The sequence below is a fragment of the Elephas maximus genome, chromosome 1, assembly GCF_024166365.1.
Source record: "Elephas maximus indicus isolate mEleMax1 chromosome 1, mEleMax1 primary haplotype, whole genome shotgun sequence".
Classification (NCBI taxonomy): Eukaryota; Metazoa; Chordata; class Mammalia; order Proboscidea; family Elephantidae; genus Elephas; species Elephas maximus.
In genome coordinates, this window is record NC_064819.1 from 16,744,244 (window position 1) to 16,770,183 (window position 25,940).

General features: G+C 38.6%; 1 protein-coding gene across 7 annotated transcripts in view; it reads right to left on the minus strand.

Moving 5' to 3' along the window:
• Positions 1 to 1,996: 1,996 nt before the first annotated feature.
• The window catches only part of OSBPL11 (oxysterol binding protein like 11), a 142,075-nt gene continuing 118,131 nt past the window's right edge, over positions 1,997 to 25,940 (minus strand). For all 7 annotated transcript variants that reach the window (XM_049878921.1, XM_049878901.1, XM_049878957.1 and 4 more), the window contains 3 exons: positions 17,348 to 17,530; positions 10,995 to 11,148; positions 1,997 to 3,788 (listed from right to left, as the gene is read on the minus strand). In XM_049878921.1, the coding sequence (XP_049734878.1) occupies positions 3,723 to 3,788; positions 10,995 to 11,148; positions 17,348 to 17,530 (403 nt within the window). In that variant the 3' untranslated portion in view covers positions 1,997 to 3,722. The remainder of the gene's footprint in view (positions 3,789 to 10,994; positions 11,149 to 17,347; positions 17,531 to 25,940) is intronic.

Sequence of the window (25,940 nt, forward strand, 5' to 3'; positions counted from 1 at the left end):
TTCCACTGTCCTTTCTTCTGTTCTATTGGTCTTTGTGTGGGATTATTCTTTTACTGGACACAGAGATAGTCTGCCATGTCTAACCTGAAGGCAAATTTTCTTTTCTATTCTCCTTAATTACAGTTAATAGGTTTTTCCTTCCACTATTAAAGTGATACATACTTATTGTGGGAAAAAAAATTTTTTTAATGAAAATCATAAATATAAAAAAATTACTGATATGTCCACCACCCCAATACATTTGGATTTATTTTCTTCTAGTCTTTTTTTTTTTTTTTTAAAAATGTAACTGGAGTCAAGATGTTCTCTTTCTGCTTAGTTTGTGAGCACTTTCTTTCATCAAAATACTTTAAACATATCCCTATTAATGGCTACACTCCTATTTCATCATGTGATTATACTATAATTTAACCATTTCCCTTTTACTGTATATTTAGGTTCTTTTAATTTTTGACCATGATAAAAACAAACATCGCAATGTACATCTTTTAAACATAAACCTTTCTATTTGAGTATCTGATTTTCTTTGAACATAATCCAGTGAGTGGATCGAGGAGTTTCAGTCCTTTACAAGACAAGAGTGATCTCCAAAGTTCACGCTCAGATTCTTCAACGGCTCTCCACCGCTTCAGCACACAGTTCAAGCACCATCTCTTAAGAATGTTTCTTCATACTCTGACTTGGTGTGACTCCTCTGTATTCTATACCCTAACTATTATAGACCTTTCTAGACTGTCTTAGTAATGATTTTTTACTCGTCTCCTCATGCGTCTGGGCAGATCTTTGAGGACAGGAATGGTATTTGCCACATCAGAGTCAAACGCACCATCTGGCTTCAGAAGCTCAGCAGATGTCTGTTGAATGAACGAAGGTCTACGCAGGGGACGTGGTGCGAGCACGTCAGCTCTGCAGGCAGTCACTTCCTAATCTATAAAGTTCTAACAGCTGCTTCAGCTTTCTACTTACACAGAGTTGTTATGAATATCAAACGAAAACATATGAAACACTTTGTAATATGTACATATTTCTTATGCAGCTTGGTTTTGGGACCAAGTAGGGATTTTATACCACTGGGATATACATCTTATTAGCGTTTTCATGCATATGTACTTTGTCTTTATTAACCCTATCTGGTAGAATCTTCTCCTCCCTTTCCTATTAAAAAACAAAAAAAACCCTTTCCTATTATGCCTGGTAAATCACTGCTTAGCTTCTAGTCACTGTAGTAGCTGTAAAGGGTCCCTCCAAAGTATAGATCCTGGAGTACTCACACCAATTTGCCTTTCTTTGGTGGAACACATCAAACAGAAATTAGCCCTCACCTTAATAAATATATTCAACGAAATTTCAGGCTTATATAATTAATTGATAAATTCTTCTAAGAATTCATCTGTATAAACTGGCTTATCAAGTACCATATATTTATAGAGAAAGTAAAGCATAAGTGCTAGAGTTATAAAGGGTTCAATATTACTATTAATTTTGGTGACTATTTGATATTAGAGGAAGTATGACACAGAGTTTAGTGAATCAATATGTAGATACTGGCACAGTGGTTAAGCATTTGGCTGCTAACCAAAAGGTCGGCAGGTGGCGTCTGGCAATTGGAAATCCTGTGAGGCAGTTCTACTGTGTCCTGTATTGTCGCTATGGGTTTCCAAGGAGCAGCTGGTAGATTCAAACTACTGACCTTTTGGTTAGCAGCTGAGCTCTTAACCAGTGTGCCACCAGGGCCCCAGATTCAATTACTCATAAATGTATTTGTTTTTCATAAGAATATTAAAACCATATTTCAGTAATTCTTAAAATGGCTCAATAATGAAAAGAAATAAATGAGCACTCAAACAGTTCAAACAAACAAACAACAATATCTCTGGTTTCATTTTACATTCTTGCTCTATCTCCTGTATATTTAAGTATGATTAAGAGACAGAAAAACATGCAGAACCATTTTAATTTTTAAAAACTCTTATTAAGATTTATTTCCTAAGCTGGAGATTCCTGAAGATAAAAAGAAAAAATCAATGTCCCTCCCAAACAAACATGGCAAGGACTCTACTAAATATAATCTTTCTATTTCCCACCATTCACAAAACAGACAAAGGCATCACTGTTCTCTAGTTTTATTATTTTTCAATTTTCCCAACACAATGAACTATGTATGACTCATTTTTGAGATTTTTCAGTGCATTTCACAGCAAAAACGAACAAGAGGATCATTAAAATGGTTGTGCGTAAACCAATTCTTCTTATAATTTACAATTTGTTGAAAAAACTTGTTTTGCTGTTTTCATTCTATGAAACTCTTTAAGAAAACACAATTTGTCAGAGCACAAAGCTTAAGCTTACAATGACGCAACAGACAGAGGCCCCTACAGTGGCTGGTGAACACCAGGTGTGTGTTCCACGCACTGACTGGAGACCACATCAGAAGGACAGAGTAAGGCACCACTCTCGAAAATTAAGGTAGCTCGTAGTAACAAATGCTGAGCACTGTAAGCGGGTGCTCGATAAATACTCAAATGAATGATGAAAGCCATAATTAGCACTATTCTTTTAATTGCCAGCAATTCTTCAACCTCGATAAAATACTATTTAAAAAAAAAAGATTTGTACCTGAATATAATTTCCTGGTATCATTTTATTTCATACTTTCTTCAGCTTTCAAGTTTCCTTGAAAAGAAAATAAAACCATACCTTACATGCTCTCAGTCACATATGTAACTTCTGAATTACTGACAAATATGTAAGAGCTGTTTGAAATTTCCACTGAACAGAGGTAAGATAAAGCATACTTATCCAGGGGGATAGCATATAATACTGGATATTAACCTACAAGTGAAAAAAAAAAAGGTAAGGAGAAAAGTAACAGCTTTACTTTTTAATGTTTGCTATTTTCTTTAACGCCTTAGTTCTTGAGAAAGACCGAAATCTCATCACACTGACATGAACACATTTAAAAAAATTGTCTCTCAAGTGTAATATTTAATAAAACTAGATATTGAAAAATGTTCTGAAATTTTTCAAGTCAATGTTGTTTTCAAGTATATTAAAATGTTCAGAAGAAAAAAATTCTCCATGGTTAGAATTCTAATTGATTTATAAATAGACTTTCTAAAAGCGTTCCAGCAGAGGTGGATCATGGGTAAGTTTCTTGGACACAGGCACACCATCTTTCTGAAGGAAGAGAATGCCTTGTTACTACAACCTGGTTGTTTTTTTAACACTGATCGCAGGCACAATGGCTGAATCCACTTCTGGGGCATCTTCCTCCTCCTTAGTCTGTTCATAAGGGTAGTGAACACTTCAGTTACTGACAGAGGGCAAAGCACAAACGCTGACAGAGAATTCACTTTTTAAAGAAACAAGAACCACTGAGTTCTCACTGTTGAGTGTATCTGGCGCCCCTGTGCAAAAACGGGATTCAAACTGAGCCTTAGGAGCAGGAACTGGAGAAAAGGTTAATCATCTAGTATCTCAGGTAAAAGGTTTTCAGGTGATATTGCTCACATCACATGAAACAAGCTGGTGAGAGGTCCACTGTGTTTCTCCACACTTTGGTCTCGCTGCAGTCCTGCAGGGGCCTCGTAAGTACGTTCGTTTTTAGCTAGTTTCAGTCTGTGCAACCAGGAAGCAGGTCACTCAGTGCAATGACTCCATTCTGGGAGGGTGAAGGGTAAACGGAGAAGAACCTCGTTCAGGCGAATCTTACACAGCGTATGTCACTCCGCTGGTTGTGTCGCTGACATTGTTTTCCAAAGGGGTTTGTGATAAACCCAGCCATCTCCCTGAAACAAGTAGAAAAATAAAGAGCCATTCTTCCAATGTTTTCCAGATCAATAACCAAAACTGGAGCCGATGCCCACCTCCCTGGAAATGGAAGTCTCTTCTCCTTAACCCCACGTCTCCTCTGATTTATTTATATTTTTATTTTTAATTCACCCTGCCTTATTCCAACAATGATTTAAGGCCAGTCATTATTTGGCTCAAAGCAAACATAAAACCACCAGCGGCCACAGCATGGCCCTGACTCATGGCGACTCCACATGTGTCAGAGCGTAACTGTGCCCCTACGGTTTTCAATGGCTGACTTTTGGCAAGTGGATTGCCCGGGCTTTCTTCTGAAGCACCTCTAGGTGGACTCAAACCTCCAGCCTTTTGGTCAGCAGCTGAGTGCGCTAGTCATTTGCACAACCCAGGGACACTGCCCGCAATCATAGGAAGGTTTATTATATTAAATCATCTTGTTGATAATTCTCAACATCTATACTGTTCTTTGAAAAAGTTGTCACCTTACAATATTATAGAATGCCCAATTAAGAAGCTAAGATGTGATACCTGACCGTCTCGTTTTAGATGAAGACGCGGAGTCTCAGAGCAGTGGAATTAGTCACTCAACTTCACCCAGGAAGGGGCAGAGCTCTTTTTAATGAACGCTTACAATACTTTCTTTTTAATCTTTGTAATTTATATATTTACCCACATTTTACAGATGGGGAAACTGAGGTCAGACATAGTAAACAAACTATCCAGGGTAAGAGTTGGAACTTAAACTTAGCACACCGGACTCCAACCTGGTCCACTATATCATAAAGCTTTCCTGCTAATATTTACATACAACTTAACATGTACAGTAACAAACAGGAGGAAATGGAGAATCTAATAAATTCAATGTCAGTGAGAAATGGTCAGGAAAAGGAGGCGAGTGTGATTAGATGATACTGGAAACGTTTTTGGTTCGTTCATCCATGCTTATGGTTACTCTACCTTCTCTTTTTATAATAAAAGTCAACCTATTCTTTATTCCTCCATCTAGCTATCCCCAACTCCCAACTGGTCTATAGTCTGTCTGAGAATGATAAGGAAAGCACCAAATGAGTGGAAAAGCCCTTGTTACTCGTAACATTATTTATGAAATACCTACTATGTGCTCAGCACTCTGCTGGACCGCAGACGAGACAAAATCTACTTTTCAATAACACATGATTCTCCTTAGCAAAGTGCCAGACATGACACACATAGCTGCAAATTTGTTATGAACCGTACGGCACCACCCAAGCCGGGCTGGCTGCCATCCTCATCAGCCTCACCTGTACTCCGCAGTGCTGTACACACTTCGTGGTCTAGCCACACACAGGATGCAACGTGGCTGCCCCAAGAGCTTAGGGAATGAATGTGCTGACTCAGCTCTAACCTGCCTTTGTACCGCTGTGTGTGGCACAGCATGTAGGAAGCCCTGCTTATGCCTTACCACCCAAGAGAGTCCAAATCTGATCCTGCATCTCTAGTCTACTGTTCCATCAACTGAAGGCCATCTGGGTTGGAAAAAATTCACTATTTTACTGGACAATCATATTTTGCCACCACTTTCTGCATCTGTCCAACATCACAGTGCGATAAGAAGAGAGGCTAAAGCAGTGATCAGGAGATCTAGGCTGCTGTCCTGGACCTGCAACTGGCCCTGGGCAAGTAAAATAACCAGACATAAATCAGACCATTCTTTAAGATATACATGGACAATGCTGCCTTGGCCTTTATGGTGCCTGTCCTCTAAAAGGCTCAAAACAAGACTGGACAGACTATCTCATCTTTAGGGTTCCTGCCATAGATCAGGGGAAACACTATGGCATTCATTTTCAGAAATAAGAAATTAAAGTACAGGGAGATGAAAGACTCACAACAAACTTGCAACTCTGAGGCAGAATATTTTGCCTGTCCAGAGAAGCTGGCTACGTTAAACTGAAAAAGGCTTATGGCAGCTCCCCAGGGGATTCTGAGGAGCAGCCAAGTCTGGTTTGAGAACCAATATTCTATAGGGGGAGTTCTGGTGGCACAGTGGTTAAGAGATTGGTTGCTAACCAAAAGGCTGGCAGTTTGAATCCACCAGCTGCTCCCTGGAAACCCTATGGGGCAGTTCTGCTCTGTCCTGTAGGGTTGCTATGAGTTGGAATTGACTTGATGGCAACGGGTTTGTTTTTTTGGTTTTTTTCTATAGGGTTGTACAATCTGAATACAGACTTTGGGAGATGGGTAAATGGAGCTATAAATAAACTGAAATTCTATACGGGAAGAATGGGGGCAATTTCCTCTTCTCTGTAGACATTCTTCTTAAGTGAGCTCACCCATTTCCATGACTAAATATCATCTACATGCAGTAACACATGAATTTATATCTCTTGCCCAAACTCCTCTTCTGCATAACAGATTTTTATATCCAACTGTTATTTGACATCACCATTTGGTGTCTCACAGAAGTTGTGAATTTTAAATACCCAACACTGAATTGTGGATTTTCCTCTTCAAAACTGCTCCCCTTCTAAGTAAGTGGTACCACCACCTACCCGGTTGCTCAAGCCAGATACCTCACTTGCCCTCAAGCTCTTCACCCAATCCATGTTGAGTACTTTCGATTACACCTTGTGGGATTTACATTAACTTTACCCACAGAATTTGATCTTTGTCCTCAGTTCCTGAGAGGTAATTTCTAAAAAAAACTTTGGAATTTAAGTGTCTTTGATAAGGACTCCAGACCACACCTAACAGGCTATGCTGGTAAGGTGATCAGGTGACTCTCAGGATGATCACCTCATGATGATATGGTCATGATAATCTCATTCTGTGATCATCTCCTAATACTGACTGACCTCAGGGGAGAGGGGTTGGAGCATGCAGTTATGCAATGAGATCTCCGATGAAAGTGCTGGACGCTGAATCTCCATGAGCTTCCTGGTTGGCAAACGACATCTGCCCCCAGAAGAGTGACATGCCATCTTTGGGACACAGAAGCTCTGGGTTGGGAACCCATCTAGACCTTACCCTATGCATCTCTTCTTTATGCTCTCCCTGGTTTGTATCCTTTATAATAAAGCTGTAATCATAAGGATAGCACTTTCTGGGGGTTCTGTGAATTGTTGTAGTGAATTATTGAACCCAAGAGAGTCCTGGGGTCAGAAGTGAGGGGTATGGGGACTCCTGAGCTTGCAGCTGGTATTCTGAGGGGATAGAGGGAACCCCTAAGTTTACAGTCATCAGGTTAGTGTGTGGGGAGGTGCAGGGGACTTCCAAGCTGACAGCTAGTGTCTAAAGTCTGGGGCCAACATGGCAGTCTGGAGGATAGTGTCCTTTAACTCGTGAGCTCTGACCTAGCTCCAGGTGATTAGCGTCAGAGGAGGAAGTGCCACAGTGCAGCTGGTGGCCGAACAGAGAAGTAAAAAGTGGGGATTTTGTTTTATGTTGATTATTACCCTCACAGTTGGTATCAGAAAGTTTCTTTGACATGTTTCCCACACACACCTCCACATTGGTTTGTCTTTTCATTTCTACTGTGACCACCCTGATATAATCTACTGATAATCTACTGTGACCACTCTAATATAAGCCACTATCATGCCTTGTCCAGACTACTGTAATAGCCTCCTAATTGGTCCAAGGCACTCTTATCACAAGCAGCCACGAGATCCTATCATTTCCTTGCTTAAAAATTCTTAATGACTTCCCACTGCAATTACCATAAAACCCAAACTTCCTATATAGTATTTAGGACCCAGAATAATTGGGCTCCTGCCAACAACTCTGGCCCCACCCATGCCATTCTTACCTACCTACATGTTCAGTATGCACCTATCATCCTGCACTTCTTTTTGTTCCTCAAATGTGCCCAGGTCTTTCCCCCTGGGCCTTCATCATGCCGCTTCCCTCTGCCTAGAAAGCTCTATACATCTCTGGTTCCTTGGCATCTACCATCAAATGACAAATTTAATTTAAAATTGGTCCTCTCCCATTATTCTCTGTGGTATATCAGTTAGGTGCCTTCATAGTACTTACTCTGTAATTATATATCTGTTTATTTCCTTATTTAACGTGTCCTCCTCAACAAGAAAGGACACTCAATGAGATTAAAAGGACCATGTCTATTGTTTCTATATTCTCAACACCCAAAAGCAGAAGCTCTTATTAACCACTGAGTGAATAAATGAACAGATACCAACCACCAAACCAACTTGTTCAACACCCCCGTGTCCTTATCTAAGAACTTTCACTACCCTATTAGTACAAAATGCAAGCAATTTTGGGTATTTCTTTATAATATATATAGGAACTGAGGAAAAATCTAAGAGGGAGGTCTCACAGGTATGAAGAGCTAAATAAATATTTCTGGAATGAACGAACTAACATTAGAACTTAACTGGGTGGTTAGAAAATAGGAAACGTGACTAATTTTAAGGCCAAATTTTGGAAACCAAGGGCAACCTCCAAATTACGATCTGAACACAATTCCCTTAAGATTATATAATCCACATAATTTTTAGGAGTGTGACATGCACAGGAAAAGTCAATATCCCTTCTATAATTTGTACAACGGTGGCAAATAGCCAAGTGTACAGTGGTAACTTTTTCCTTTGGGAAAGGATCATCCCCTTAATATTTATTTTTAATGTACTTTTCCTTCCAGCCTATTTTCGCCATGCCCTTTGCATATTCAATTTTGTATTTTACTTGTTTTTAGTTATACAGTGCGCGATTTCTACATGTTACTACAAAAAAAAAAAAAAAAAACCAAACCCAGTGCCGTCGAGTCGATTCCGACTCATGTTACTACAGAGGTCTTCAGAATCTGCCAGCATGAAGCCTTAATTTACTTAACCATTTTCTACCAAGGGATATATACACTGTTTCTAGATTTCCACTGTTATAAATACTTCTGTAAGAAACATTTCTGAGAATAAATTTCTCCAAATGTTGGATTCTTCTTGAGAATCCATTTTTAGACATGTGATCACTAGGTCAAAGGTTATTGATTTTTTTGTGGTTCTTAATATATATTCTCACACTTAAAAAGGACAGGCTGAAGGTCTGCACTAATGTAACATGGAACATGCTCGCTTTTCTTTCTCATCGTGCTTATAAACGGGAGGAGGTTGCTCTTGGTTTCAAAATTAAAAAAAAAAAAAAAATCATTTCCAGGTATTTTCATAGGAGTTTTAAAATGGAATTAAGGATGTGGATCATCTGTGAGTCAAGACCTATATCATGATACCGTTCTTCCCTTTTCAAGGCTTGGGTTTGCAAGGCCAGTGTTAAGATGCTACTGATTTCCTATGCAGCTTCTCTGTAACGAGGATATACTGCTACTCTAAACACTGATAAAAAAGAATTTGTTTTATCCACTTAATCCTGCTGTTTAAAAAAAATAGAAATTATATTAGAAGACTAAATTTTAAAAGCCACACAAAAATCTCAGCACAATTTATTAATTGCTTCTCTAATGTACTGGAGTCCTTTTCTTTCAGGCACTCAGTTATTCAACAGGCATTTTATTGAATGCTTAGCATGTGCCAGGCTCTTTGCTAGGTGCTAGAAAAGCAGGAAAGCAGGGTGAAGTATGGGCTTAAAGATGCATTTAATAGACCAGGATATACACCAAAATTGTTAACTAGTGAGTCCTTCATGTGAGGGCAGTGAGATGCAGGACTCTCTATCTGACAATAGTTATGTGCTGTTAACTTTTTTAAAAAACAAGAATGCAATTTTGTATTAGTTGGGTAAATGAATAAACACTATTTAAAAAGGTATATTTTTGATTCTTTTCACATACTCCTTTAAATATTTAAGTAGTAAAACCATCCAGGGCAATGCTGGATCCTGTTTGCATCAGTTTCACTAGGTACCAAAATTCTTACCACCACTCTCCTGCTCTAGGCAACAAGTCCCATAGCAGGTATCTTCTGATCGCTTACAGACCTTCTAGCTTGGTGGTATTCAGTATTCTCACCATCTAGCTTTCTATCTTTCCTTGTCTTTTAGAAGTAATACAACTACTGCAATAAACCATGGGTTTTTAAGGACAGCAAATATGCAAAAATCACAATCAGATTACTTTTTCCAGATTCCTTTCTTATGGACCAATATTAACGTTCAATTTGGTTTCCTTTACACTTGGCTACAGACTAGAAAACTTTTTCGATTTCAGCTCAGGTCCGTTACTCATCTTATTCTGACTTCTACCAGACAGTATCAACAACAACAAGAATTTTAAAAATTTCAGATTTAGAAAAGACTTCAGAAGTCACTTAGTCCAACTTCAAAATCAGTACATAAAACTCTTCTACATAAGCTGTGGTCTGCTTATATAGTTCTAGCGACTGGTATACATTACTATACAATGTAAATTCTTGTTATTACTGGATGTTTTCGGTTGTTATACAATTCAGTTCTTATGTTAAACACCAAATTTGCTTCCTGGTAGCTTGGGCTTAGCTCTAGTCTACTATCCCAAAGAAAAAAAAAATTTCTACATGATCCTTCCTCAACGCCATCAAGTTGATTCCAACTCATAGCGACCCTACAGAACAGAGAACGACTGCCCCACAGGGCTTCTTAGGCTGTTATCTTTACAGAAGCAGACTGCCGCATCTTTCTGCCATGGAATGACTGGAGGGTTGCAACTGCTGGCCTTGCAGTTAGCAGCCGAGAGCTTTATGACCGCGCCACCAGGGCTTCCTTTCTACATGATAAGCCTATGTATATTTGAAGAAAATTATAACGAATGGCCTCAATTTTCTGTTTTCTAGGGTAAACATCCCCATTTCACTCTTTTTCCTTAAGTGATACAAAGATTCTAGCCACTTCACTATCTTCTGTGCACACAGCCAACTAAGTTCCTCCTGCCTCGCTTAAAACGTGTTCTCTGGAAATGAGTGCAGAATTGCAGATGCAGTACAAAAGGCAGTAGGCTCTAAACTGCATATTCTATTATCGTGACTGAAAGTTATTAGCATTTTCTTTTGTGGTCACTTGAAATCCCCAAATCTATTCCATCCAAACTGCTGGTACGCCATTTTACTTTGAAAAATGGTGAAAAGCTCATGAAAAAGCTCACTTTAAGCTAGACTGATTTAGAAATAAAGATTTAGAGTGATAGCAATGCAAAAGAGCTACTTCAAGTTCTCATGATGTAGATAATGGGTTTCGGCCTGAAGATACACAGAACCTACTTCTTTGATAAAATACTTGGTCTTCCAGGGCGTGCCTGTTTCAGTTCGATGCCTTTCTTCAGTCCTCTGACGTTCTTCCAGGGTACGTTTATGCTCTGTGGCCTTATCAATTTCAGATTCCCTCAGAGAGTCGGTCACATTTTTCCATAATCGTCTGAAATCAGAAATCCACATATTTTACAAACCTTCTTTAAAAAAAAAAAAAAAGAGCTGATAACGTCAAAATTACAGTAACTAAAAAAAAAATTTTTTTTCTTAAATCAGATCTTTAATTTCATGCCTTTAAGTTACAAGAACACTGATACTCTGCTGCTGGCGTTAACGTCCAGAGTGCTTCTGCTGCTGCTGCTTTTTTTAATTAAAAACAATTTGTCTTTTTCCAAGTCATAAAAGAAACACTTTTATTTTTAGGAAACTTAGGAAATAAAAAGCAAAAAAAGAAATACAGTTAAAAAAAAATCTGAGATATAACAGAGACCACATTTGCATCTTTAATTTGAAACAATGGAAGACAGAATCAGTGAAATTGAAGACAAATCCTTGGATACCACTTTGAAGAAAAATTAGAGAAAAAGAATGAAGAAAAATGAAGAAACCCTGAGAACAATCTGGGAGAAAAGGGAAAACACAGAGAAGGTCACTGAAGATTTGTTGACAGAAAACTGCCCTAATATCAAAAAACATAAAAAGCTGACCATCCAAGAAGCTCAACGAACTCCATATAGGATAGATCCCAAAAGAAAATCACCAATACATATTATAATCACACTCGCTAATGCCAAAGTCAAAGACAAAGTCCTTAGAGCTGCTCAAGAAAAAGAAAAGTCACATACAAAGAGGAAACAGTAAGACTTGGCAGAAATCATCATGGTAAGGCGATGGGGTGACATATATAAAACCTTGAAAAAAATCACCAACCAAGAATAATATATCCTGTAAAACTCTCACTCAAATATGATGGTGAAGTTAGGACATTTCCAGGTGAACAGAAATTAAGGGAATATTTAAAAAGCAAACCAAACTTACAAGAATTATTCAAGGGAGTCATTTGGGTAAAGAACCAACAACCTCAGGCAACAACCTGAATCCAGGACACAGGACAGAATTAGCCAGATACCAACCTTGGTAATGAACTCTCGAGGATAAAATAAAATTAAAAGATTTGCAACATGGAACCAGACAGGTCAGCTGTAAATGACAACAATGTCAGAGCAATAAAAGAGGGAATAAATGGTGTAGGTATAGAACTTCCAAATGGAGAGGAAGTAAAGGCAATACCAAGTAATAAAAGACTGGTTTAAACTTAGGGAGATATGCTGTCGATAAGAGACACACCTTAGAAATAAGCACATAAATATATTAAAAATAAAAGGATGGAAAAAAAAAATACAGCAACCAAACAGCAACCAAAAAAAGAGCAGGAACAGCCATACTAATCTCAGACAAAATAGACTTTAAAACAAATCCACCATAAAAGAAAAGGAAAGACATTATATAACAATTCGAGGGACAAATCCACCATGAGGACACAACCATAATAAACATCTACACACCCAATGACAGTATATATTCTTTTCCAACGCACATGGAACGTTCTCCAGAATAGATCACATCTTAGGTCACAACGCAATCCTCAATAAAATCCAAAACAATGAGATAATACAAATCTTCTCTGATCACAACACCATAAAATTAGAAATTAACAACAGGAAGAGCAAGGAAAAAAAATCAGATACATGAGAACTGAGTAACACTTGCTTAAAAGCCACTGAGTAATAGAAGGAATCAAAGGTGGAATAAAAAAATTCCTAGAATCAAACGACAATGAAAACACATCATACCAAAACCTCTGGTACATAGCAAAGGCAGGGCTCAGAGGTCAGTTTATAGCAATAGATCTACACATCAAAAAAGAAGAAAGGGACAAAACCAAAACACTAGCTACACAAATTGAACAAATAGAGAACAGAAAAAGAAGCCCACAGCCACCAGAAGAAAGGAAATAATAAAGATCAGAGCAGAAATAAATGAAATAGAGAACAGAAAAAACAATAGAAAGAATTAACAAAACTGAAAGTTGATTCTTTAAAAGGATCAATAAAATTAACAAACTTTAGCCAAATTGACAAAAGAAAAAAAGGAGAGGATGAAAATAACCCAAATAAGAAATGAAATGCGGGACATTACAACAGACCTAACTGAAATAAAAAGGAACATAAAACAGGGTATTAAAAAAAACTACTCCAACAAATTTGAAAACCTAGAGGAAATGAACAAATTTCTAGAAGCACATTACCTACCTAAACTAACACAAACTGGGGTTGAAAATCTGAACAGACCCATAACAAGGGAAGAGACTGAAAATGTAATAAATAAAAAAAAGAACTCCCAACAAAAAAAGCCCTGGCCCAGAGGCCTTCACTGGAGAATTTTACTAAACATTCAGAGAAGAGCTTGCACCAGTATTACTCAAACTATTTCAGAATATAGAAAAGGAACGGATGCTTCCGAATTCATTCGATGATGTCAGCGTAACTCTGATACCAAAACCAGGCAAAGACACCACACAAAAAAGAAAAGTACAGAACAATAACTCTCATGAATATACATGTAAAAATTCTCAACAAGATTCTGGCCAATAAAATTCAGAATCATATAAAAAAATAATGCACCCCAGCCAAGTGGGATTCATACCAGGTATGTAAGGATGGTTCAACACTAGAAAATCAATCAACATAATCCACCACATAAATAAAATGAAAGAATCACATGATGATTTCAATCGACGCAGAAAAGGCATTCGACAAAGTCCAACATCTATTCCTGATAAAAACTCTCAATAAAATAGGTAAAGAAGGGAAATTCCTCAACATAATAAAGGGTATCTATACAAAAGCTCCTTGGAAACTCTATGGGGCAGTTCTACTCTGTCCTATAGGGTCGCTATGAGTCGGAATCGACTAGACGGCACTGGGTTGGTTGTTTTGTATACAAAAGCAACAGCCAACATCATCCTTAACAGAGAGAAGCAGAAAACATGCCCCTTGAGAACAGGAACAAGACAAGGATGCCCTTTATCACCACTCCTATTTAACATTGTGCTGGAAGTCCTAGCTAGAGCAAAAGGGCAAGAAAAAGAAATAAAGGGCATCCAAATTGTTAAGCAAAACTGTCCCTATTTGCAGATGATATGATACTATACATAAAAAATAGAGAGCCCAAAAGACTCCACAAGAAAACTACTGGAACTAATAGAAAGATTCAGCAGAGTGGCAGGATACAAGATAAACATACAAAAATCAGCTGGATTCCCATACATCAATAAAGAGAACTACGAAAAGGAAATCAGGAAAGCAATACCATTTATAATATCCCCTAAAAAATAAAAATACTTAAGAATAAATCTAACCAGGGAAGTAAAGGATCTATACAAGGAAAACTACAAAACACTACTGTAAGAAACTAAAAGAGAGCTACTTAAATGGAAAAACATATCATGCTCATGGATTGGTAGACTCAACACTGTGAAAACGTCAGTTCTACCCAAAGCAATCTACAAATAAAATGCAATCCCCATCCAAATACCAATAGCATCTTTAAAGAGACGGAAAAACTAATCACCCAACTCACAGCGACCCTATAGAGGCCCCGGAGAAGTAAAGCATTATTGAAGAAAAGAATGAAGTTGGGGAACTTGCACTACCAGACCTCAGAACATACTGTACAGCTATGGTAGTCAAAACAGCCTGGTACTGGTAAAATGACAGACACATTGACCAACAGAACACAATCGAGAACCCAGGTGTAAATCCATCCACCTGTGGTCACCTGATCTTTGACAAAGGCCCAAAGTCCATTACATGGGGAAAGACAGTCTTTTATAACAAATGGTGCTGGCAAAACTGGATGTCCATCTGCAAAAAAATGAAATAGGACCCATACCTCACACCATACATAAAAACTAATTCAAAATGGATCAAAGACGTAAATGTAAAACCAACAACTATAAAGATTATAGAAGGAAAAATAGTGTCAATGCTAGAGGCCCTAATACACAGCACAAATAGGATACAAACCATAAATAACAACACACAAACACCAGATGATAAGCTAGATAAATGGGATCTTCTAAAATTGAACACTTAGGTTCATCAAAAGACTTCACCAAAAGAGTAAAAAGAGAAACTTACAAACTAGGAAAAAAAATTTGGCCATGACAAATCCGACAAAGGTCTAATCTCTAAAATCTATATGAAAATCCAACATCTCTATAAAAGACAAACAATCCAATTAAATAATGGGCAAAGGATATGAACAGACACTTCACCAACGAAGACACTCAGGCAGCTAAAAGACACATGAGGAAATGCTCAGGATCACTAGCCAATAGAGAAATGCAAGTCAAAACTACAATGAGATACCATCTCACTGCGACATTACTGGCATGAATCAAAAAAACAGAAAATAACAAATGGAGAGGTTGTGGGGAGATCAGAACTCTTATATGCTGCTGGTGGGAGTGCAAAATGGTACAACCATTTTGGAAAACAATATGGTGATTCCTTAAAAAGCTAGAAACAGAAATACCATACAATCCAGCAATTCCACTCCTAGGAATATATCCTAGAGAAATAAAAGCCGTCACATGAATATACATATGCACATCCATGTTCGCTGCAGCATTATTCACAGTAGCAAAAAGACAGAAACAACCTAAGTGCCCATCAACAGATGAATGGATAAACAAACTATGGTACATATACACAATGGAACACTATGCAACAATAAAGAACAATGACGAATTTGCGAAACATCTCACAGTATGGATGAATTTGGAGGACATTATGCTGAATGAAATAAGTCAATCACAAAAGTACAAATACCGTATGAGACCACTATTACAAAAACTCATGAAAAAGTTTACACGGAAAGAAATCTTTGATGGGGAGCGGGGAGCTGAGGAGGGAAATACACTAACTAGACAATAGATAAGTGGTAACTTTGGTGAAAGGTAAGACAGTACACAATACTGGGGAAGTCAGCACAACCTGACCAAGGTAAGGTCATGGAAGCTTCACAGACACATCCAAACTCCCTAAGGGACTGAATTACTGGGTTGAGGGCTGGGGATTATGGTCTCAGGGGATATCCAGCTCAATATGCATAACACAGTTTATAAAGAAAATGCTCCACATCCTACTTTGGTGAGTAGTGTTTAGGGTCTTAAAAGCTTGTGAGTGGCCATCTAAGATATAAGGTACTCCACTGGTTCTACCCTGTCTGGAGCAAGGGAGAATGAAGAACGTTATAGACATGAGGGAAAGATTAGGCATAAAGACTAACAGACCTCAAGTACCACAGCCTCCACCTGGCAAGGGCTGGAGAAAAATGAAGAACAAAATTCTAACTCACAAAAACAAAACAAAACAAAACAAAAACCAGACTTACTGGTCTGACAGAGACTGCAGAAACCCCGAGAGTGTGGCCCCTGGACACCCTTTTAACTCAGTACTGAAGTCACTCTGGGGGTTCACCCTTCAGCCAAAGATTAGACAGACCCATAAACAAAACGAGACTAAATGGACACATCAGCCCAGGTGCAAGGATGAGAAGGTAGGAGGGGACAAGAAAGCTGGTGATGGGGAACCCACGTTCAAGAAAGGGAGAGTGCTGACACACTGTAGGGCTGGCAATCAATGTCACATAACGATATGTGTATTAATTGTTTAATGAGAAACCAATTTGCTCTGTAAACCTTCATCTAAAGCAGGGACACAAAAAAGTTTACGACACCTATTGCCAAGTACCCTTAGATGGCCACTCACAAAGTACCAGTTTACCATCTAACCAGCAGTATGAAAATGCCTATTTGCTCACACCTTTCCTTAAAAGACGTATTATTTTAAAAAGTAAATTGTTTCATTGTTTAAGTTGTGTTTCTTTGAATTCTAATTACACTCAACAATTTTTTTTTTCCTTAGTGGGCGTTTTTCTATTTTTGTAAACTACCTTTTTATGTTCTTTACCCATTTTTCTAATGGGGTGCCTGTCTTGTTAAAAATTTGTAAGAGCTTTTATGATAAGGACAGTAATCCTCTGACTGTAAATTTTAATGTTTTTGTCCAGTTTATAAATTTGTGATTTTTACTACAATGTGACTATATGTCATATAATGTCATAGCTGATAAGGGGCTCAAGAACCTCAGATCAGACCCCAGCCCTTTCATTTTACAGATGAGAAAGCTGATGCAAATTGCTGAAGCAACTTGCTGAAGGTCACAAGTAAGTAAAAGGGCTTAAGTTAAGTCCCAGAGCTTCTGACTCGTTCCTGAGTGGGTGCAAGGATGACATACCTGGATTCGAAGGGATCCTGCTTCTCCAGAGGTCTTACTCTTTTCTTCGTCACTGTCAGTTTAGTCAAGTCCACATACTTTGTGTCTCCATTGCTGTAAGTGAACTCAAGGACACTATTCCATTCCCCTTGCACTCTGCATACCACCGTGTTGGTGCTGTTCTGCTTTACTTCTGCTGTTACCCTAGAAGCAGGCAGGAAATAACGATATGCTCCAAGAAGTGACACTGGGCTTGTTTCTTAGGCTTCTGAATCCCAAGAACACACTCGGTGAATCTTGTTTAAATTACTTATACAGTGAACTTTAATATATCTGTGCCAAAGTCAGACGCTCTGTAAAGCCTATGCTAGCTTCCCAGAGAAATTTTTCAAATGACATCAATTTTAATCTTTAGAAAGAAGACTGGGAATCAACCTAAAAACTTAGCTACCATAAATGGTCACAAAGTGTGGTCTTAAAGTTCTTGCTACAAGCAAAATTATTATAATATTAAAATTAGGTAACAGAAGTATGAAAACATTAACCAAGAAAACCAAACCAAAGCCAGTGCCATCGAGTCGATTCCGACTCATAGCGATCCTATAGGACAGAGTAGAACTGCCCCAGAGAGTTTCCAAGGAGCGCCTGGCGGACATGAACTGCCGACCCTTTGGTTAGCAGCCATAGCACTTAACCACTATGCCACCAGGGGAAAACATTAACATTTCCTTTTAAATTACAGTCTAAAATTACTATCACACTACCATCCATTTCACTGTTTTTTGTACTACTCCTGTTATTTGAAAGCTTGGAGCCACTGTATTGAAGTTCTGGGCATTTTAATTCTATATAAAACCAAGTAAGCTTAATTTTAAATTTAATATAGTACAGAGACCAGACGAATCAACTAGGAGCAGAAAAATACAAAAGAATGCATTAAAAAAATTAGAATTCTCTTACCAAAACAGAAAGGTTAAAAGAGCACTAGTACACAAAAATTATCATCATCACCACAGTACACAGAGAGACCTCAAGCACTACTGTTGTTAAAAGTTTAATGAAGAGTTATCTTCCTGTCCTGCCAACAGACAGGTAGGATGCAGCTCAAATGAAGGCTAGGGGTAGAAACAGGCCTAATTATTTTTAATGAAGTATTTTATATTCACTCCAGGACACAGGTAATGACAGGGTCAGATTAGACAGGGGTTCAGAGTTTAGTAGGCAAAAGTTAGGGTCCAATCAGTGTGCCAGAGACTATGGCTTATCTAGGTTCAAAGGGGAATCCAAGGGACCAAGCCCAGAGGTTCAGGCAGCAGCTCATGAGTCCTAAATATTGTTCGTCAGGTGTAAGCCAAGGCCCTGGGAACCAGAAGGACGAAGTGGAATTTAGGGAGTCCACAGTTTTCAGTCAAGGGAAAGTCAAAAGCCTACAAACCCAGAGCTCAAAGGCAGAGGTGTAGTCCAATACGCGAATGATTTAGGAACCAGATCTTAGAGATCCAGGTATATAAGGGTTTGGAACCCAAGAGCAAACCAACACTCAAAATCAAAAGTCAGGAGTAACTGTAGCTCACTGGACACAAAGAACACCAGGTCTACAAGTATGCTTGATTACGGTAGGGGTGAAAACCCTGGGTTATATTTCTAAGCATACGAATTTTTTTTTTTTTCAGGAAGGTTAGATGATAGCACTTGGCAGTTTCTTAAATACAAGTGTTAGCAGGAGCCTTGAGAGTATAAATGAGATAGATGAGGAGAGAAGTATAGAAAGAGATGAGCAGAGATGAAGAGTAGCTAGAGAAGGACTGCAGAGGAAGGTAGTGAACCAAGAAAGTGCAAGGTCCCAGAGTGCCAGGAGCTAAGATTCAGGACAGAAGAACAGTTATCAGGGTCAGCCCCTGCATGGGAGACAAGAAGAAGGGAAATATGAGGAAAGCTTATTGTGTTTGGCAATAACTTTTTTTTTAACAATAATTTTTACTGAGCTTTAAGTGAACGTTTACAAATCAAGTCAGTCTGTCACATATAAGCTTATATATACCTTACTCCTTACTCCCACTTATTCTCCCCCTAATGAGTCAGCCCTTCCTAAGCATATGAATTTAAATAACTGCCCTGCTAAGTCTGTCTTGCCTGACTGCATGTTTCTTATATCATTCCACATTTCCTCTCTTACTTACCTGCCAACAGTCTTCCCTTCCTTGAAAATTCAAATTTAACTAAACAGATATGAGCAAACAACAGTGACTACTTATTTTTTCCCTTCTCCACCCATACGTACCCAGAACGGTAAGATTCTGAGAACTGAAGGACGATGTTCCATTCCTCACGTGGGCTCTCTTTTACTGTCACGGCATAATCTCTCAAGTTACCATTATCTCCCATAGGCCTTTCCATCCGACAAATAACAAACCCTAGGTTGTCGTCCATGCGTGCTGGGTTCTACAGGTCCCTGCTGCTCAGAGCGGCTGCACGGCAAGGACCCCGCGAAGAAAACCAGTGCAGGGGACAAGAATCACACATACCAGAGGTAGGACAGGAGCACTTACAAAACGAGGGCCTCACTCACATTAGCATTAACAATTCCTCACAACAGTCTAATGCAGGGTCAGCAAACTTCTTTAAAGGACCAGAAAGTAAATATCTTAGAGTCTGCAGACCAGACTGTCTCTGTCCCAACTACTTAACTCTGCCACTGTAGCACAAAGGCATCTATCTACAGACAGTAGGTAAACGAATGGGCATGGCTGTGTTCCAATAAAAATTTATTAACAAAAACAGGTGGTGGGCCAGATTTGGCTTATAGACCATAATCTGCTGACCTCTGGTCTAATGTAAAATGTACAAGGAATTTTCACAGCTATAATCTCATCTGACTCATTTTACATGATTTACCTCTGAACATGCGGTTCCCTCTCTGCCTGATGTACCCTTCCTCCCCAAGTATACTCATCCTTCAAGACTAGTTCAAGTGTCATCTTTCTCACGAAGTCATTTCTAATCCTCTGCCCCAAGTTAGGTGCTCCTCTTGTATGCACCCAGGGCACTGATGACATGGCAATGTTAGTACTGATTTGCCGTCTCCCTCACTAGATCATGAGGTCCTGACAGATAGTGACTGGGTCTCATCTCCATATGCCTCGTACCTGGCACCAAACCAAAACCAAACCCACTGCTATCAAGTTGATTCTGACTCATGGCGACCCAGAGGACACAGCAGAACTGCCCCCAAAGAGTTTTCAAGGAGCGACTGGTGGATTCAGACTGGTGGCCTTTCGGTTAGCAGCCAAACGCTTAACAACCACTGCACCACCAAGGCTCCAAGTAGGTGCTTAATAAATGTTGCCTGAATTGATGAATAAGAAAACAAAGCCTCAAACAGCCGAAAGGATGTGCTCTAATTAATATCACTACCTAGAATGAAGAAGTGTGAGCAAAAGCATGTACAAAAGAATGCACGTGTTGGTGTATGGGTGAGTGAAGGAGATTAACGCTTGCTGAATACTTACACCAGGCATTTTACATAAATTATCTTGTCAAGCCTTTTGACTATCCCATTTCTGTAGATGAGGAAACTGAGGCTCAAAAACTTAGGTAAACTGCCCCACATCACAACACTAGAAAACAGCAGTCAAGATTTTAATCTACTAGGTTTAATGGACTTCAGTACTTCTAGGTACAAAATTTCTTAAAACTATGTGATCTAAGGTCTGACGTTACCAACATCATGTAGCTGTGATATACAGATAAAAAGGAGGTACTTCAGAGACACATTTTACAGGATAAAAGGGAGTTGAGGAAACAGCCCAAGGAAATGAAGTTACACTCTGCTCAGATTCGACCCCATCCTTCTGTTTCCGTGCGGTAGCATGGGCTTCCTACCCAAATAGAAAGCAAAACCTTTTACCAGATTTTGAAAACCACCACAGGAAAAGTACATAACGAAGTTATGCCAATGCTTCACATGAGGCAAAACAAGTTATGGTAAGTGATTCCTAGTCTTGGGGAAATTCTGAAATCCTTTATTCAGGGTCAGGATGGAAAGAGCACATTGTCAATCAGAAAGAACCGTTCTGTGGAAGGTCTGAGCTTCCATATCCTCATCTGTAAAACGGGCAAACTAATACCTCTCCCTCCGAAGGGATGCTGTGAGATTTTAGGTAATGTTTTATAAAAACACTTATTTACCAGTTTTAACTTCATGAAAATTTTATAGGTGGCCATCCACAGTGGGCAGAAAGTTAAACCTGTGATCAAACGATCTTCTGATTTCGCTGGACTATGCCAATTTGATATGTTCTCTTTTCCTGCTAAGTACTGTGCCTCAACAGCAGCTATTTCTGTTTCTCTTGTCCGATGCTAACTGGATTATTAATTTGTCTTCCAATTTCGTACACATATTTGGGACTATTACTAATTGAAATGATGAAAATAACTTTAAATAAACTGTACTCATTATCCAACCTCGGCCTTTGATGAGTATCCTTATGAACCAAGAAAGCTTTAAGAAGCAATTTTATCAAAAGGCTAATTATATTTTAGAAAAAATAATTATTTAAACTCTGTCAAAACCAAAGCCTGGTACTCAAATATAAGATTTAAATAATTTCCTGTAACAGGCTAAGACATTGGTGTCTTGTGGGTGCTATCTAGCTAACATCTCAGCACACCCACTATGAAGCAAGTTCGCAAAGTATCAGTCAAATTCTGGATCCTTTATGGCTGAGACAATTGAACACCAAAATGCCCTCTTAAAATTAGAAAGATGAAGAATATTTCTACTACAGAAATCTGAGATTTCAACCAAGTACTTGAGCAAATCAGAAATTTCCTTTTGACAAAAATTCTGCCTTCCCCGCACAACTCAGGCTTATGGAGGTGAGATGGCCCTACTGTATCTGGGTGAGAATACAAGTTAAAATTTGATTTTCATCAAAATAAGGAAAAGGGGGCTTCTTCACCAAATGTACAATATCTAAAATGTGTTGGTCTTGTATCAACAAATAACATAAAACATGCTGCCCTTAAGATACCTACCAAAGAACTGAATCTTAAATTGCCATTCTACTTATCTCCAAAACGAGAGTAATTCAACTAGTAACTGATAAAGCATTTGCTCTTTCACTTTCTAAAAACTTGACAGCAATTCAGTCTTTAATTTTTTGTAGACTCTCTCTCTAGCCATTTGGAACAGCAAAAAACCACTGGATATAATACCTTAGTTTCTTATAGAAAAGCTTTTATTGGTTAAAAGTTAAGACTTTAGCTTTGGCTTTTATTGATGGTACATATGAGAAATACTCACATGAAGGGTAATTTTTACATTCTATGCAGAACTATGAAAGAAGACACTGTTATGTTACTCGATGCTGTTTTGTAAGGATACCTGCAACAAATCCCTTTAGAACTGAGTGCCAGGAAAATAGTTTCTCTCTTCTGAAAAAGTGATATGTCTCCTTTATCAGACAATGAGAAGTATGTTGAGCATCATGTTTCCCTTTTATTTTAACAGGTGAGTCAGAACTAAATTTTATTTTCAAGGATAGTAATTATCTAATCCCAGTTTCACAGTATTGTTGTCCGTTTCTATCTTTTTAGTTATTATAATTATAGATTTTGTTTTTAACTACTATACGAGTTTTTCCTAAAAGCTTTACAAATGCTTTCCAAAATAGGGCCCTTGATTCTAATACTAGTTAGAGAGCTTACTGAAGGCTCTCAGTCTTTTTTTTCACCTCTGTATCTCCAGTATGCAGAAAAGTACCTGTCACTAGGAAGTGGTCAATATAATCTTGAATAACTTATACCACTCAGTATATAATATATATCCTCATCCTAAAGTGAGTATGGAAAACAGGGTCAGGTGATGGACAATGGAATGGGGAACAGTAAGTAGGCTCACTTGGCTGCATCAAGGACAGCTGTGGAAAATGAAAGTACGGGAAGACAGGCGGAAGAGAATATATTATAGCAAAGGCAATGTCTGCCCCTATTGCAGGCAGCAATAAAAAACCAGGCTATGTCTGAGGAGGGAGTCACAGCCATTATTAAAGGCACGAAAGATGATCTTAGTTACAACATTTTTAAAATCAAAGAAAAACATATCAAGAATAGGGAATTCTGTTTTTAATGTCAATCTTCTAAACTAGAAATCAGGTGAAACCACTGGTTTTAAGGGTGATCAGAATGGAAAAAATAATAAGGGAACTTTAGAGTCAGCCAAAAATAGCCCTCAAGAGTTATGGGAAGAGTGTGCATGTAAATTCAAAGGGGAGAGGGAGAGGGTACGGAAGATAAAAGCGTTAAGACTCAACTGACAAGAAATACAATGAATGTGGTCTTGTTGAGAGGTAAAAGGTATAAAGGGAAAAAAGATGCCAATTTAAGTAATAAAGTCAAAGAAACAAGAGAGAGTAATGACTGATCATTAACAAAAATGGGGATATTTACCTGAAGTTGCTTGTCTGTCAGTTTGTTGTACTGTGGGGGCTTGTGTGTTGCTCTGATACTGGGAGCTATGCCACCAATATTTCAAACCAGCAGGCTCACTAATGGTGGACAGATTTCAGCAGAGCTTCCAGATTCAGACAGACTAGAAAGAAGAGCCTGGCGTTCTACTTCTAAAAATTGGCTAGTGAAAACCTTATGGGTAGTAGTGGAACATTGTCTGATACAGTGTCAGAAGATGAGCCCCTCAGGTTGGAAGACAGTCAAAATATGACTGGGGAAGAGTGGCCTCCTCAAACTAGAGTTGACCTTTATGGTGTAAATGGAGTCAAGCTCTCAGAACCTTCATTTGCTGATGTGGCATGACTCAAAATGAGAAGAAACAGCTGCAAACATTCATTAATAATCGGAAGGTGAAATATATGAAGGATAAATCTAGGAAAACTGGAAATCGTCAAAAATGAAATGGAATGCGTAAAGACCGATCTCATAGGCATCAGTGAGCTGAAGTGGGCTGGTACTGGCCATTTTGAATCTGACACTCATTTGAGCTACTATGCCCTGAATGAGAAGGAACGGCATCACGTTCATCTTCAAAAAGAACATTTCAAGATTCACCCTGAAGTACAAGGCTGTTAGTAACAGGATAATATCCATATGCCTACAAGAAAGACTAGTTAATATGACTATTATTCAAACTTACACACCAACCGCGAATGCCAAAGATGAAGAAATTGAAGGTTTTTATCAACTTCTGCAGTCTGAAATTGATCAAACATGCAATCAAGATGCATTGATAATTACTGGTGGTTGGAATGCAGAAGTTGGAAACAGAAGAAGGACTGGTAGTTGGAAAATATGACCTTGGTGATAGAAACAACGATGGCGACAGTATGACAGAATTTTTCAAGACCAACGACTTATTCGTTACAAATACTTTTTTTCAACAATGTAAGTGGTGACTATACACACAGATCTCACTGGATACAATACACAGGAATCAAATCAACTACAACTGTGGAAAGAGATGATGGAGAAACTCAATATCATCAGTCAGAAGGCCAGGGGCCAACTGTGGAACAGACCATCAATTGTTCACATGCAAGTTCGAGGTGAAGTTGAAGAAAATTAAAACAAGTACACAAGAACCAAAGTATGATCCTGAATATATCCCACCTGAATTTAGAGACAATTTCAAGAACAGATTTGACATACTGAACACTAATGACCAAAGACCAGACGAGTCACAGGATGACATCAAGGACATTACACATGAAGAAAGCAAAGGGTTATGAAAAGACAGGAAAGAAAGAAAAGACCAAACTGGATATCAGAAGAGGCTCTGAAACTTGGTCTTGAATGTAGAGTACCTAAAGCAAATGGAAAAAATGTTGAAGTAAAAGGGCTGAACAGAAGATTTCAAAGGGGAGCTCGAGAAGACAAAGTGAAGTATTATGATGAAATGTGGGAAGAGCTGGAGGCAGAAAACCAAAAGGGAAGTACACGTTCAGCATTTCTCAAGCTGAAAGGACTGAGGAGAAAATCAAGCTTCGAGCTGCAATACTGAAGGATTCCATGGGCAAAATATCGAACAGCACAGGAAGCATCAAAAGAAGATAGAAGAAATACACAGTCACTGACCCAGATAGAATTGGTCGCTGTTCAACCATTTCAGGAGCTAGCATATGATCCAGAAGGGATGGTACGGAAGGAAAAAGTCCAAGCTACACTGAAGGCACTGGTGAAAAACAAATCTCACAGGAATCAAAGGAATACCCATTGAGATGTTTCAACAAATGGCTGCAACGCTGGAAGCACTCATTCATCTGTGTCCAGAAATCTGGCAGACAGTACCTGGCCGACAGACTGGAAGAGGTCCGTGTCTGTGCCCATTTCAAAGAGACATAATCCAGCAGAATGTGGAAATTACCGAACCATATCATTAATATCATCCGAGTAAAATTTTGCTGAAGATAATTCAAAACAACTTGCAGCAGTACACTGACAAAGAGCTGCCAGAAATTCAAGCCTATTCAGAAGAGGATGTGGAATGAGGGATATCCTTGCTGATGTCAGATGGATCTTAGCTGAAAGTAGAGAATACCAGAAAGATGTTTACTTGTGTTTTATTTACTACACAAAGGCATTCGACTGTGCAGATCATAAC